This window comes from Chrysochloris asiatica, unplaced genomic scaffold, assembly GCF_000296735.1.
Source record: "Chrysochloris asiatica unplaced genomic scaffold, ChrAsi1.0 scaffold00059, whole genome shotgun sequence".
Classification (NCBI taxonomy): Eukaryota; Metazoa; Chordata; class Mammalia; order Afrosoricida; family Chrysochloridae; genus Chrysochloris; species Chrysochloris asiatica.
This window is the reverse complement of record NW_006408577.1, coordinates 15004675-15020886: the sequence shown is the minus strand read 5'-3', so window position 1 is coordinate 15020886 and position 16212 is coordinate 15004675. Positions and strand designations below refer to the sequence as shown.

General features: G+C 38.5%; 1 protein-coding gene across 1 annotated transcript in view; it reads right to left on the bottom strand.

The window, feature by feature from the left end:
* The window catches only part of MFSD6 (major facilitator superfamily domain containing 6), a 91364-nt gene that overhangs the window by 46598 nt on the left and 28554 nt on the right, over positions 1-16212 (bottom strand). The window contains exon 2 of the mRNA XM_006864048.1: positions 5173-5270. Within this exon, the coding sequence (XP_006864110.1) occupies positions 5173-5270 (98 nt within the window). The remainder of the gene's footprint in view (positions 1-5172; positions 5271-16212) is intronic.

Genomic DNA, 16212 nt, shown 5'->3' with positions numbered 1-16212 from the left:
TTTTGCAGAATTCTATCATGCATTCTCCAGCATCATTTCTATCACTAAGGCCATATTTCCCAACTACCGATCCTTCCCCTTTGCTCCCAACCTTTGCATTCCAATCACCAGTACTGATCAATACATCTTGATTGCATGTTAGATCAATTTCAGATTGAAGAAGTTGGTAGAATTCTTCTATTTCATCCTCACTGGCTTTAGTGGTTGGTGCATTAATTTGAATAATAGTGGTATTAACTGGTCTTCCCTGCAGGCGCATGGATATTATCCTATCACAGACAGCGATCTCATTGGAGGATATTTATTTCACTGATCCTCCATTTTACCAAATGTGATGTCCTTCTCCAGAGACTGATTCCTCCTGATAACATGTGAGAAGCATGAGCGACAAAGTCTCTTCATCCTGTCTTCTAAGGAGCATTCTGGCTGTACTACGTCTAACACAGATCTATTTGTTCTTCTGGGAGTCCATGGTACTTTAAATGTTATTCCATTCTAATACCATAAATCAAGTGAATCAAGTCTTTTATGGTCTTCCTTAATCACTGTCCAAATTTCACATGCATATTGTTGTTAATTGCCTTCGAGTCAGTTCCGACCCATAGAGGCCCTTTATAGGGTTTCCAAGGAGTGACTGGTGAGCTTGAACCGCCAACCTTGCAGTTCAAATGGCTTTTCAGTCTGGCACATTAACCCCCAATGCCACACCATGGCTGTACTTTAGTCCTCAAATTGCTTTTTGATCTTGAACACTTTAAAAATCTGAAACAGATTTGCTTACTGCAATACATCCTTTGATATTTTGACTACTGCTTCCATGAGTGCTGACTGTAGATCCACACAAAATGAAGTCTCTGGTAATTTCAATCTTTTCTCCATTTATCATGAGATTATTTATTAGCCCAGTTGTTAGGATTTTTGTTTTGTTTTTTACATTGAGGTACAATACATACTTATGACTGTGGTATTTGATCTTCATTGATCATTAAGTACTTTAAATCATCTTTGCTTCCAGCAAGCAAGGCCATGCCATCTGCATATTGCAGGCTTTTAATGAGTCTACCTCCAATACTGATACCACATTCTTCTTCATATAACCCAGTTTCTCAGATTATATGCTCAACATTCAGATTGAATAAATATGATAAATTATACAACCGTGATGCACATGTTTCCTGATTTTAAACCATTCAGTTATCTCCTGCTCTCTTGGTCTATGTACAGGTTCCTCATGAGCACAATTAAGTGTCTGGAATACCCATTCTTTACAATATTATCCATAGATTGTCATGATCCATACAGTTGAACGCCTTTGCATAGTGAATAAAGCACATCTTTCTGGTATTCTCTATTCTCAGCTAAGATCCATCTGATTCCAGTGGTGATATTCCTCATTCCACAACTGAATCTGGCTGAAATTTCTGGCAGTTCTCTATCAATGTACTACTACAGCCATGTTTGAATTATCTTCAGCAAAATTTTGCTTGCATGTGATATTAATGATATTGTTAGATTATTTCCACATTCCACTGGTCACCTTTCTCTGGAATGGGCACAAATATGGATCTCTTCCAATGGGTTAGCCAGGTAGCTGTCTTCCAAATTCCTTGACATAGATGAGTGAGCAACTCCAGTGCTGCATTAGTGTGTTAAAAAGATTTCAATTTGCATTCTTTCAATTCCTAGTGTAACTTGGACTTCTTCCTTCAGTACCATTGGTTCTTAACCTTATGCTGCCTCTTGAAATAATTGAACATTGATCTTTTTTTTTTTTTTTTGGTACAGCGACTCTATATTCCTTCCATCTTCTTTTGATGTTTTGTACATAATTCAAGGAATCCTTCAATATTGCAAATCAAGGCTTGAAGTTTTTCTTCAGTTCTTTGAGCTTGAGAAATGCTTAATGTGTTCCTCCCTTTGGTTTCCTAACTCCAGGTCTCTGCACATTTCATTATAATACTTGATTTTCTCTTCTAGAACTGCCCTTTGAGGTTTTCTGTTCAGCTCTTTTACATCCTCATTTTTTTCTATTTGCTTTAGCTTCTCTAAGCCCAAGAGCAAATTTCAGAGTCTCTTTTGAAATCCATGTTGGTCTTTTCTTTCTTTACTCTTTTCAATAACCTTTTGCTTTCTTCATGGATGAAGTTCTTGATGTCGTCCCATAGTTCTTCTGTCATTAGTGTCTAATGCATCAAAACTTTCCTTGAGATTGTCCCTAAATATAGATAGGATATATTCAAGGTCATTTTTTGGCTCTTGTAGACTTATTTAATTTTCTTCAATTTCAGCCCGAACTTTCCATATGAGCAATTGATAGTCAGTCTGTTCCATAATCAACCCCAGGCCTTGTTTTAGCTGATGTTATTAAGCTTTTCCACTGGTTCACCCACAGATGTAGTTTATTTGATAGGAATCAAATAAACTGTATGTTCCACCTGGTGAAGTCTATGTTTATGGCTGCATTTTATGTTGTTTAAAAAAGGTACTTGTAATGAATTTGTCATTAGTCTTACAAAATTCTATGATGTGATCTCCAGCATCATTTCTATCACGAAGGCCCTATTTTCCAACCACTTATCCTTCCTCTTTGTTTCCATCCTTCACCAATCACCAATAATTATCAATACATCTTGATTACATGTTTGATCAATTTCAGACTGAAGACACTGGTAGAATTCTTCAATTTCATCATCACTGGCTTTAGTGGTTGGTATGTAAATTGGAAAAATAGTGGTATTAAATGGTCTTCGTTATAGGCATATGGATATTATCCTATCACAGACAGCACTGTACTTCAAGATAGATCTTGAAATGTTCTTTTTGATGAGGAATACAACACCATTCCTCTTGAATTTGTCATCCTCCCATAGTAGACCATATTATTGTCTGGTTCAAAATGGTCAATACGTATCCATTTCAGTTCACTAATGCCTAGGATATCAATCTTTATGCATTCCATTTCACTTTTGGCAACTTCCAACTTTCCTAGATTCATACTTCATACATTCCATATTCTGATTATTAGTGGATGTTTGCAGCTGTTTCTCCTCGTTTTGAATTGTGTGCCATCAGAAAATGAAGGTCCTGAAAGTTTTGCTCCATTTGCATCATCGTGGTCAACTCCACTTTGAAGCAGCACTCTTCCCCAGTGGTATTTTGAGTGTTTTCCAATCTGAAGTGCTCATTTTCTGCCACTACATCTGGCAGTGTACCACTGCTCTTCATAAGGTTTTCAGTGGCCAAATATCCAGAAGTATTCTGACTCTCCTAGTTTGTCTTACTGTGGAAGCTCTTCTGAAACCTGTCTACCATGGGTGACCTTGCTGGTATTTCAAATACTGGTTATACAGCTTCCAGCATCACAGCAACACACAGCCCCCACAGTACAACCAACTGACAGACAAGTCATGGTGGAACTCTGTAATTATGAATTATTCATCTGGATTCATGACTAGAAATTAATTGTGTTGATTGTGCTACATTTACATATTTGTTAGGGAAAATTACAACGGTGATCTACATAGCTAATGAAATTTTATTAATCAGAGATTTAATAGGCTTAATGATTTTGGGGGTATGGGCTGTCGCAGAAGACCCTTAACTCCAGCAATCCTATACTAAAATTTATTTTAATTATAATGCTGTTGTTAAGTGCCATCATGTAGGTTCTGATTCATAGTAACTCTGTATAGGAGTTTTTGAGGCTATAAATCTTCATAGGAGCAGAAAGCCTCATCCGGTGGGCTCAAACTGCCAACTTTGTGATTCTCAGTCCAGTGCTTATCATACAGAGCCACCTCATTCCCTTTAATCATTAATACCAATTACCAAACACTTTAGCCATGTGCTAACAGGGATTTTCAGGATATAGTCTGCATTCTAGGAGCTAACATAGCAATGAGCCTTGAATAAAATCCATATTTTCACTGCTCTTAAGCTATATGGCAAAAGCCTCCTAGAAATCATTTCAAAGTTACTTCTTGAAGGGGAACACTTCAATGAAGGAAAGAGAAGATCTGAGGTCAAGATATGTCAGCAAAGATTTTAAATGGTTCATGAAGAAATCAAATAATGTATTCCACTAGGCCAGTTTGCTACACAAGACCTGTCTAAAGTGCTCAAGAGCAAAGATGTCAGTTTGAGGACTAAAGTGCACCTGAGCCACATCTCATATGCATGTGAAAGTTGGACAATGAATAAGGCTGACTGCAGAAAAATTGATTATCTTTGAATTATGATGTTGGAGTTGAATATTGAGGGTACCCATGGACTGTCAGAAGAACAAACAAGTCTGTATTGGAAGAAATATAGGCAGAATGGTGAGAGTTCACCTCTCATACTTCGGACATGTTATCAGGAGTGACTCGTCCCTGGAGAAGGAAATCATGCTTGGTAAAGTGAAGGGTCAGTAAAAAAGAGGACGACTCTCAATGAGATGGACTGACACAGTGGCAGCAGCAATGGGCTCAAGCATAACAACAACTGTGAGGATGATGCAGAACCAGGCGGTGCTTTGTTCTCTTGTCCGTAAAATTGCTATGAGTTGGAATCGACTGGATGGCACCTAACAACTATGCGTAAACAACAGCTTCCTGATAACGTTTCAGCTGTAAATTACCAAGTATGATAAAAATTGGAGACCTTGTGTGGCACTAGGATAAGCACTGGACTGCTAACCAAAAGGTTGGCAGTTCAAACCCACCAACCACACTTTGGAAATCCTATACAGTTGTTGTGAGTCAGAACCCACTCAATGGCATTTAACAATAGCATGAAAAAATAACTGAAGAAATAAAATAATTATGAAAACAATCTTTTTCCAATAGTAAAGCTAATCTATAAAGGCACCAAAATCTTTAAAACATAAATCCTTTTGTATATAAATACCACCTTTGAATCTGTATGCCTAACAACTGTCATGAGTTTATCCTGGAGTTCCTCTTTCTTTGTTTAATCAAAAGGGTGTAGGTCATATCCACCTTTGTTTACCTCAACTAATACAGAACAAGGTAACTGAAGAACCAGTCCCAATAGCCTCACCTCTTCCTTAACACAACTTCAGAAGAATATAAAGCAGTATAGCCACCCCTCCTTTACACAGTCAGATACTGAAGGCCATAGTCACAGCTCACTTCAGTAAAGAAATAACTCCAATTTCAGCTGGTAACTTACCTTGAAGAACTTCCATGGGGAGAACTGTCCAGGCATTTTCCAGGTAGGAAATGTAAATATAGCGAGCTGTATTACAAGCCAGGCCAATGTATAGAACCCTATAAAAGCAAAGGAACATAAATTGAGTGCCCTGTATACAAATATTACCTACTTGTTTTTTCTCTCTCAAACCATCCACTCTCTAAACTTTGGAGCTTAAGGACAACCAAATTTAACCATGAACTCTCAGGAATAAGAACAGTACTTCAAACATATCTGCCCTCAGCCTTTTCAAAATGCTTGTTAATATAAACAGGAACATCACCCTTCCTGAAACTTAATTAGTAGCTGAAATGATGCTTTTTAAAGATAGTCTGGGCATACTGCCATCTGTAATGACATTACCGGCTTCTTTCCAGGTGGCTATAGGGAGAACGGAGTCCTCGTGTGGCGCTGTGGGTTAATGCGTCACACTGCAAAGTCATTTGAACTGCAAGGTCAGTGGTTCAAGCTCACCAGCTGCTCCTTGGAAATTGTATACAGTGTCGCTATGGGTCGGAATCGACTTGGCGGCACTTGACAACAACAACATAGGGAGAATACACCTGAGACTACAGCCACTTCACTATGATGGGGGGAGGACAGGATGAAAAGAGAACATGAATCTGATTGTGCTCTCCCTTACAGAATTATCACAAGGAGATTCTCAAGGTCAATGAAAATGATCATCCAATAATAAACTATTTGGAAATCAACACCTTTCCCCATCATTTATCTGATACATGTTCACCATTTTTTTTTTAAATCCTTGATTCAAATGATCATATGCTTATAAAAATGCATAAGAAAGAACAAAAGAAACAAAGATTGAAAGTAGTGTACCCAGGCATAAGGTTACTATCTCACTCTGGACTGGCTAGGCCGGTTTGGAAGCAAATGGTGGCTGCTTCTCCATATCAAAAAAAAATTCCTGATGGCAAGAAATTCTCTCTCCCAGTCACTCACCATTTTCTGTTAATGTCCCTAACCTTAATACTTCTCTTGTTTTCTAAGATCAGGTGGACGAAAACTAGAGGTTAAAACAATAAATGATACGACAATCAGTAGAATTTTCCTAACCTTTCTCAAATATCTTTTTATATTAAAATCATTCCTGTAAGCACTGTTTAATTTCTTCCAACATTAAATGAAAGAAAGGAAATGCTCTCAGGCATACAGCTGGCATTCACTGAAAATATGGAACAGAGGAATGGGGTGAAAATGAGGAGCTAGGAAAGAGGTATGAGGGAAGATTTAGGATAGCCTCAGTAAAGTAGTTTTTTAAAGTCTGGGTCATCTTATTTTGTGGACATTATGTCCTTTGTGCTTGTGGGTTTTTAGAAAAAAACGGCATACGGTTGGTTCCTGTTTGATAAAAGAACTGTTGAACAAACAATACAGATCCATCAACCCTTCTCTGCTAGAAATATACAGACACCCTGAAAATTAAAATGCAAAACCCACAACTTAGGTCTCCTTCTTAAGCTTCAGATCAGCTCTGTGGATGACTTCTAAGTATCCTACTGGAGGGAGCAACAAACACTTTGACTAAAGGGTCACACAGTAAATAGTTCTGGCTTTGCAGTCACATGGTCAGACCATCCCTTTTGCTATTCAGCTTGGCTGTTGTATCTGGAAAGTAGCCATATAATACATAAACAAATGAGCAAGGCTATGTTCCAATAGCAATTAAATTATGGACATTGAAATTTGAATTTCATAAAGTTGTATTGTGTTACAAAATATTTTTTTTATTTTGCTATTTGTTCAACCATTTAAAACTGTTTTTAAGAACCATTCTTAGCTCATTTGTTGTTGTTGCTGTATGCCATCAAGTTGGTTCTGACTCATAGCGATCATGTATAGGTTTCCAAGGAGCAACTGGCAAGTTTGGACCACTGACCTTGCAGTTCAAGTTGACCTTAAAGTCAAGTGTTTATCTTATGGTGCCACATGGGCGACACAAAAACAGGTAGCAGGCTATGTGCTAACTTGCAGACTTCTGGTCAACTCATTCGCTTTCATCTTTAACTCATTTTTTTTTTTTTTTTTTTTTTAAGTTTTTGTTATGAATTGAGTGATAGTTTGCATGGGAGAACACATTGGTTTTACACTTATCCTATTAGCATTTCATTTCATTTCATAGCTCACTAATTCTTAACCTTGGCTGTACAAATGCCTAGATTCATGCTAATCTCAATAAATAAAGATCTCTAGGGTCGGGACCCAGGCATTATGATGCTTCTGAAAGTGCCCTGGGTTCTGATTCTGATACTGAGCCAAGGTGGAGAGTCACTGGTATAGTTCATTTCCTAGAAATACTTTTCCATAATCACATCATAAAACAAATTCAGTAATCCACCTTTTTTCCTTCAGATGTCCTATCCAAACCTTTCTTTTGAGCTCATCTCTAAATCAGGGTTACCAAGGCAACCATTATTCAATTCAGGCCAAAGACTAAAACTCCTGTCCTGAAATAACCCAGTCAATTGGCCCAGTTAAGAGGTAAGATGTACTATACCTTTAAAACTCTACCCTTGTGGAATGCAATCACTGGGGTCTGTAATTTTTAAGACACTTAGGTCCCAGAATAAGGCATTGGTGGTTCTGTGGTAGAATTCTTGTCTTCCATACAGGAGACCTGGGTTTGTTCCCAGCCAATGCACCTCCTACACAACTACTACCCATATGTCAGTGGAGGTTTGAATGTTGCTATGATGCAAAATGGATTTCAGTGGAGCTTCCAGACTTAGAGCCTATGAAAAATACCTGACGTCCTACTACTGAAAAATCAGCCAACGAAAACTCTATGGATCAAAATGGTCCAGGGTGACATTTTGTTCCATTATGCATGGGATCTTCATAAATTGACGATCAACTCAACTACAGCAACAAGATATTGGCTAGCCACCAACAAGCCTAGTGGCTATGAACTCGACACAGCCTTCACTTCTTTATAATAATCATAATCCTTCAGGACCAACAGTTCCCCCCAAAGAACAAGTGAAGGTAGTAGTATCCAGGCCAAGTTACTTCATTTCCCTAAGCCTCCATTTCCTCATATGTGAAGCTGAATAATACCATCGACTTTGCAGAGTTGTGTGATTACAACTCAACTAAAATAAGCTTATTAATATTTTTAAATAAAAGTACCCAAGCACCCTTTGTATTGTGACAAAACGTGTATCCCAGAATTTCAAGAGCGGAGCACCAGTATTCCATCCTCATCAATCATTCTTAGGCAGCTAGTAACTTCAAGAAAGCAGTAAGGGTGAACTTGTGAGCAGAAAGAAATGCAGCACTGATCTACAAAAAGGCAAAAAAGTAGACGTATACTTGTGAATAGTCATTGAAAACTATTTCACAACCTAAGAATCTCTTTAATATCAGAATGAGATACTTAAGCTACCATAGTAATCACTCTCATAAAATTAAGGATTTGGTAATTAAAAGGAGGCATCCTGATGTGGTGCTGTAGGACAAGCACTCAACCACAAGATCAGTTTGAACCAAAAGGTCAGTGATTCAAACTCATCAGCCACTCCTCAGAAACCCTGTATAGGATCACTATGAGTCGGAACCAATTCGATAGCACTTAACAATAAAAAGGAAGTTATAACATGTTTTACTAGATCATTTTCTGGATAATCAAATTTTTACTTATGCTGCATAGAAAGCCCAGAATTTTCTTGGGCACCAAGGTCCGGAAATAAAAGATGAGTTTGAAAAATGCTTCTTAGCAAGATACAGGTACTTACTGAACAAGCTCAGATGCAACATCAATGTTTTCCTATTGTGCAAATAATCAGTAAGAATAAAACCAGGCAAGAAACAGTGGTAACTTAAAAACAGGTGAAATAAATTCACAAGGCGCCACTGATTTGTCATAAGACACTTATACCTTAGAAAACGCCAAATCACTAGTTCCCGATCTGTATTTGAGCAAAATACAACACTCAGAGAAAAAGTACTTATGACACTGGAATTTCTTGTACAACCATAATCCACATATTGAAAGTTTAAGGTGATTGGTGGTTGTCTTAGAATAAAGCTAGTGCTCTTTACTTTAGATGGCTGGTACTCAACAAAGAGATACAGCTGTAGTTATTCTGTAACTGGTAACAGAGCGTAGCTTAAACATGATGTCCCGTTTTCATTTTGTGGGGGTTTTCAGTCGCCACTGAATCAATTCTGGCACATGACAACCCGACAGGCACAGAGCTGACCTGCTCCGTAAGGTTTTCAAGGCTGTAACTTTTTGGAAGGAGATTGTCAGGCCTATGTCCCAAATATTCCTTTGGGTGGGTTTGCCAACTTTTCAGCTTACAGTAAAGCACTTAACCATTCAGCTTAGAGTCAACCCAGGCATTTCTCTTTTTGTTGTTGTTAGGTGTCATCAAGTCAGTTCTGATAGTTCTGATCAATAAATATCTACTGAGATAGCACTATATATACCACAGACTCTACTGGACTTGGGAGGAATGAATATGAAGAAATCCTTCCTGCCTTCAAGGAACTTACAATCTACTGGAGAGAAAGACATAAACGCAAATAATTTAAATGTACAAAGAGCTCAAAAGAAAGGTCTTTTGCTAAACATGGGGTGTTTAGGGACAGCTGGGGTGGAAGAAGCTGACAAAGAAGCCAGGAAGAGCACTGCAGGCAGAGGGAACAGTCTGAACAAAGGTTAACTTCATGTGTTTGTAGACAAAGGGGGTGTTTGAAAGATAGAAGACTACAGGATCAAAGTCAAAGAGTGAACTTTTCCCATCTAGATCCAATTTGAAAATTATTCTTCATTCCAAAGATTCAGAAACTCCTTTAAACACTTCTTACTCCATAGGCTGCCAGCATCAAAGAAAGCCCACAGAAAGCCCCCAAACACACATTTATAAATACCCCTGTTGAAAAGAACTGGGTAAGTCTCTAAAATCCATGGGTGTCCTGAGTCCACTCTTCAGGGAATGTGTCGTGATATCCTACTCCTCCTTCAGGTCTCATTTGGTGTCATCTCAGGCCAGGCCCGTCTCCTTTAAATGTAATCACAGTATCCTCACACTCACCTCAGCTGTCACCACTGTCTGCACGCTCCATGGAGGGTGAGAACTGTATCCTAGTATATTGGCACAAGCAACACATAGTAGATACTCAATAAATATACTCATGGGCTAGAGGGGAAAAAATTAATACTTTAAAAAGAACATCATTCAACAAATGATCTTTTGAACACACTCTATGCTAAGTGCTAGGGATACAGTGGTGAACAAGATTAGAACTATATGTGTGTGTGTGTGTGTGTGTGTGTGTGTGTGAAGATACCTAATTATGATAGAGGAATAAGTGTTGGGTATGTGAAAGAATGAATTTACTTATAAAAGAGGCCTGTTGTTAAGTGCCATCAAGTTAGTTTCAGAGAATAGTGACCCCCTATAGGGTTTCCAAGGAGCACCTGGTGGGTTTGAACTGCCAATTTTTTGGTACAGTGTTTATTCTACAGCACCACACCAGGACTCCAAAAGAGGCCTAGCAATAAGATAATCAATTTTTTTAAAAATATGTTCATATTTGGCAACATTTTGACTAAAGTTAAATAGGTTATGGTTCAAAATAAGTTATTAAGTCATTTATGTGAACAAGCAATAGCTCACTGAGTTATACAGTTAGCTTATTTGGGGCATCCTGTACACTGTGCAGTAGAACCTTGACACATGTACCAACAGATAACAGGATTCTTGGGTACCCAGAGGCCTATCTCACCAGAGGCATGAGAACTATCACACAAGCCATGAAGTTCAGCGCAGTGGTATTCCCATGACCAATACTTTGCTGCAGGAATCACCTATAGAGATCCTGGAAAGCCACTAAACTTCCATCACCAAGCAGGTGTAGCTGGCCACTGACCCATCTTTGTAGAATGTAAAATAAGAATCAAGTTATGGGTCAAAAGAGTGAATGAAGGAAAAAGAATATTTATTTCTGCAGAAACAATTATTCTGTACCTACATTTACACAGACGCATTTATTTCCGTCTATTGTTTCTGCTGGAAAAAGAAAAGGTCAAAGTGAAGTCTGAGACTCTGCTGGTCTTAAATCACTCTTTGTTATGTTGCTTTCAAATCTTTCCTGGTTTGTAAGCTTAGCTAAACATGGGATTACTGTCACCATCTGCAGGTTCCTGGCCATATTTATATCTCTACATTGTTTTTTGTCTCTGCTTTTTTTCTTAAGTTCTGTTATTATCTTCAGGTAGAAAAAACTAAAGATGTTCAAGACAAAACAGAACCTAGTCTTCTAGAGGATAGAATATGCTGTTTTATTGTTATATTTTAAAGTTAAATGACCTCACAACATGATGTAGTTTAAAAATCTGTTTTTTCAAAATATACTCTAAGGTGTACATACAATAAAGACTCTACAGTTTCCACATAAGAATCACCGATACTGAACATAGAAATTAATTTTAAAAAGGCCCGAAGGTTTTGTTTTTTTTTTTTGGCTGAATGTAAGTTGAACTAAACAAGCTCATGAAAATTCACGCTGAAGGAATATCATGTGCAGATCAAAAGGAAGCTCTTGGCCCTGGCCAGACTACAAGAGTGAGTTCAATTCTGGGCACAATATTTTATGAGATCACTAAGATAAAAAAGAAAGGAGAGGAAAGATAAAAGGGTTATAATACAGAGATAAAATGTTCCAGAAGTCACTGGACGAAAGGGAAAAGCAAAAGATTAGGCTGGACGTTAAAACAGGTGAAGGGCTTTTCTACTAAGAGGGGATGGGCTCACTCTGCATTAGCCAAAGTCAAACCTGGGAATCAAAAAAAGAGAAAAAATCCACTGCCATCAAGTCGATTCCAAGTCATAGCGACGCTCTAGTGCAGAGTAGAACAGTTTCATCGGGTATGCGAGACTATAAATTTTTACAGGAGCAGACAGCATCATCTTTCTTCCATGGAGCATATGGTGAGTTTGAACAGCTGACCTCATGGTTAGCAACCTAACACTTAACCCACTGTGCCACCATGGTTCATTGACCTGGAGATAGTCACTGGCAAAAGGCAATACTGTCTTTTGCTGCTAAGCATAAGCTAAGGGAAACCAGAATTTTCCCTGTTCAGTTGAACTTGAATCTGAAATGCTTGAGGCTGGCGCTACCTGGGACTTCCAGAATAGGCCTGGCAATGAAGCCTACCCCACAGGAGACTTAGCTAATAGAGAGACCTGGGTTCTAATATTGAGACTTGGTTAAAGCTACACCTAAGGTCAGTTCCTAGACTTTTTAGTTTATTGTTGTTGTTGTTATTGTTAAGTGCTGTTGAGTCGGTTACAACTCACAGTGACCCTGTATATGGTTTCCTAGGAACTGCCGACCCTGCAGTTCAAGCAGACTTTGCATAACCCACAGCGCCACACATTAGACAGTGTACATTATATAATGTATATCCTCTTTTGTCTAAGCCACTTTGGGAAACGTTTTCTGCCATCTCAACTGAAGGTGTCCTAAGTGACATAAGATCTTAGTTACTTTGTAAGATATAAAGTTCCACATCACTGGAGGCAGTCAAGCAAAGGCTAAGCAAATTTCAACCAATGATTTAGGGAAACAAAACTGAAACTTTCCTGACTTTCCAGGTTATTTACAACTACAAAGTTATAATAATTCCTTTAAAAAAATTTTTTTTAATTTTTATTTATTTTGTTGTTGTTGCTGAGAACATACACAGTGAAGCATATAGCAATTCAATTGCTTCTACATGTGGAATTCAGTGACAAAGGGCTCTATAAATTCTCTAAGCCCTTACATGCAAACAGTGGTTCTAAATAAACAAGGGACATTTCAAGATCTTCACAAAACTTATCATTCCTAATTTACAGAGTCGGACTTATATTTTCAATAGACATTCAACTAAAGTTTAAATAAAGAAAGGTTTTATTGCTGACTCTCAGTTAATCAGAAAAAAAAAATCTGCATAGAACATATGCATCCTGGGTACTCCAGTTCATTGAGAATTCCATTTTACTACAAGAACACAATGGCATTTGTGTATTGAAGAAGCAGAAAATTAGTTCCAAAAGTAGGTCTGGATACATCATAGTTCAGGTTTGGGGAAGGCAATACACAAGAAGGGGGAGGGGAATGGAAGAACGAGGTAGATAGAGGAACATGCGGGCAGGTTTGAATGGGCTAAATTGGACACAGGTAAATAGTGATGCATGCTCAACCTTGGAACAACAGGGCTCTGAGATACAGGGATCAAGGCATAGTCTGAAGAGGGGAAATAATGTTAAGATGCTTTACTCTCTTATAAATATTGTTTTCCCATTCATAAGCCTACTATTGTAAAATAAACACTTGAGTGGGATAGAAAGGAATATCAGGAAACATGAGTACAGAAAGCTTGTAAGCCCGTCGTCAGCCTATAATTGATTGGAATACCTAAAAGGGGTTTTAGAATTTGCCCAGTGAAATAGGCTTCTTGCGGAGCCTTTGTAGCATATAGGACCTTAGGTGGAATATGGAGCTCTATCCAGAACTTTCTGAGGTGGGATACTTCGACTTGACAGGACAAACAGACCAGCCTGGAGCAGCTAGAGGAACAGAAGACACTTCTTGAAAGAAAGACCAGCAGGAAAAATCCAAAACAAAAATGGCAAGTCTGACTGGCTACTAAAAGAACAAGCAAGTTGTTCACCGGGACCACCAAGGCAAGCAATCAAGTCCCTTTAGGGAAAACCCCCCTCTCCAAGACTGAAACTCAAAGGAAACACATGAGTAGGCATGCAAGATTGCTGGCCACCACATTGGTCTACTGGTGAGTAGAAGAAGGGAAACAACATTTTATGAGATCACTAAGATAAAAAAGAAAGGAGCTGAAAAAAGGAGAGGAAAGATAAAAGGATTATAATAAAGAGATAAAATGTTCTAGAAGTCACTGGGAAAAAGGGAACAGCAAAACCTTAGGCTGGGGACACCTGAGCCCATGGGCAAGGACATAGACACAGAAGACTAGCGCTGAGAATGAAGCATCCAGCTGATACAAAGTGATAGTAGATAGATACACAAGAACTTCCAAACCTGCAGTTAGTACCCATCCAACCTAACTTCAATGGCTTGATGATCAGAACTCAACTAGAGGAAGATTAAAAAAATAAAATTATCTTCCTCTAGTCAAGTTCTGATTGTATCAAATTGTATTTGATGAATTTGACCTACACTTATGGATGTAGTAGATTGAAATACCACCTGTGAAGGAAGGAGTGTTCACATCTAGTATCAATCCTATACCTTCTGTATACAGGGTTGATGTTGTTGTTGTTAGGTGCCATCGAGTCAGTACCAACTCATAGCGACCCTATGTACAACAGAAAGAAACACTGCCCGATCCTGGGCCAACCTCACAATGGTAACCACGCTTGAGCCCACTGAGGCTGCCACTTTGCCAATCCATCTCACTGGGAGTCTTCCTCTTTTTCTCTGACCCTCCACCCTACCAAACATGATATTCTTCTCCAGAAACTGGTCCCTCCTGACAATATGTCCAAAGTATGAGAGATGAAGTTTGGCCATCCTGGCCTCCAAGGAGCACTCTGACTGCACTTTTTCCAACACAGATCTGTTGGTTCTTTTGGCAGCCCACGGCACTTTCAATATTCTCCTCAAACACCATAATTCAAAAGCATCAATTCTTCTATAGTCTTCCTTATTCACTGTCCAGGTTTTGCATGCATATAAGGTTATTGAAAATACCATGGCTTGGATCAGGACTACCTTAGTCCTCAAGCTGACATCTTTGCTCTTCAATACTTTAAAAAGGCCTTGTGCAGCAGATTTGCCTAATGCAATACATTGTTTGATTTCTTGACTGCTGCTTTCATGAGTGTTGATATAGTTGATCCAAGAAGAATGAAGTCCTTGACAACTTCAATCTTTTCTCCATTGATAAGAATATTGTTTATTGGTCCAGTGGTGAGGATTTTTGTTTTCTTTACATTTGGATGCAATCCAAAGGCTGTACTCTTTGATCTTCATCAGTAAATATTTTAAGTTCTCTTCACTTTCAGCAAGCAAGGTTGTATCATCTGCATATCGAGGTTGTTAAATGAGTCTTCCTCCAATCCTGATGCCACGTTTTTCTTCATATAACCCAGCTTCTCAGATGATTTGCTCTGCATACAGGTTGAATAAGTATGGTAAAAGAATACAACCCTATCACACACCTTTCTTAATTTTAAACCATTCAGTCTTCCCATGTTCTGTTCGAACAACTACCAGGTACAGATTCCTCATGAGCACAATTAAGTGTTCCGGTATACTCATACTTCGCAATGTTGTCCATAGTTTGTCATGTTCCACACAATCAAAAGCCTTTGCGTAGTCAATAAAGCACAGGTAAACATCTTTCTGATATTCTCTGCTTTTAGCCAAGATCCATTGGACATTAGCAATGATATTCCTCGTTCCATGGCCTCTTCTGAATCCGGCTTGAACCTCTGGGAGTTCTCTGTCAATGTATGCTTGCAGCCATTTCTGTATTACCTTTAGTAAAACTTTACTTGCATGGTATGTCAAAGATATTGTCCAATGATTTCCACACTCCATTGGGTCACCTCTCTTTGGAATGGGCACAAATATTGATCTCTTCCAATCAGTCGGCCAGATAGTTGTCTTCCAAATTTCTTGGCAGAGATGAGTGAGTGCCTCTTGTGATGCCTCACTTTCTTGAAAGATTTCAATTTTTATTCCATCAATTCCTGGTACAATTTAGACACTGGGTTGCTAGAAAGACACAAAGTGACTGGCTTACAAGTTTTCAAGAGGGAATTTAGTTTTAGAGTGTACGGGGGAATGTAGAATCCCCACTGAATAGTTTTCATCTTGTCTAGATGGGTCTGGTGAAAGGAGATCGGGATAAGATTCTTGTGATTCAAGAGTGAATAACTGTTATCATGACTAATTGTGATTGTCACAACAGCAAAGATAGAAGTTCTGCAACAAGAAGTGGGGAGTAGTTAACCTTACAAT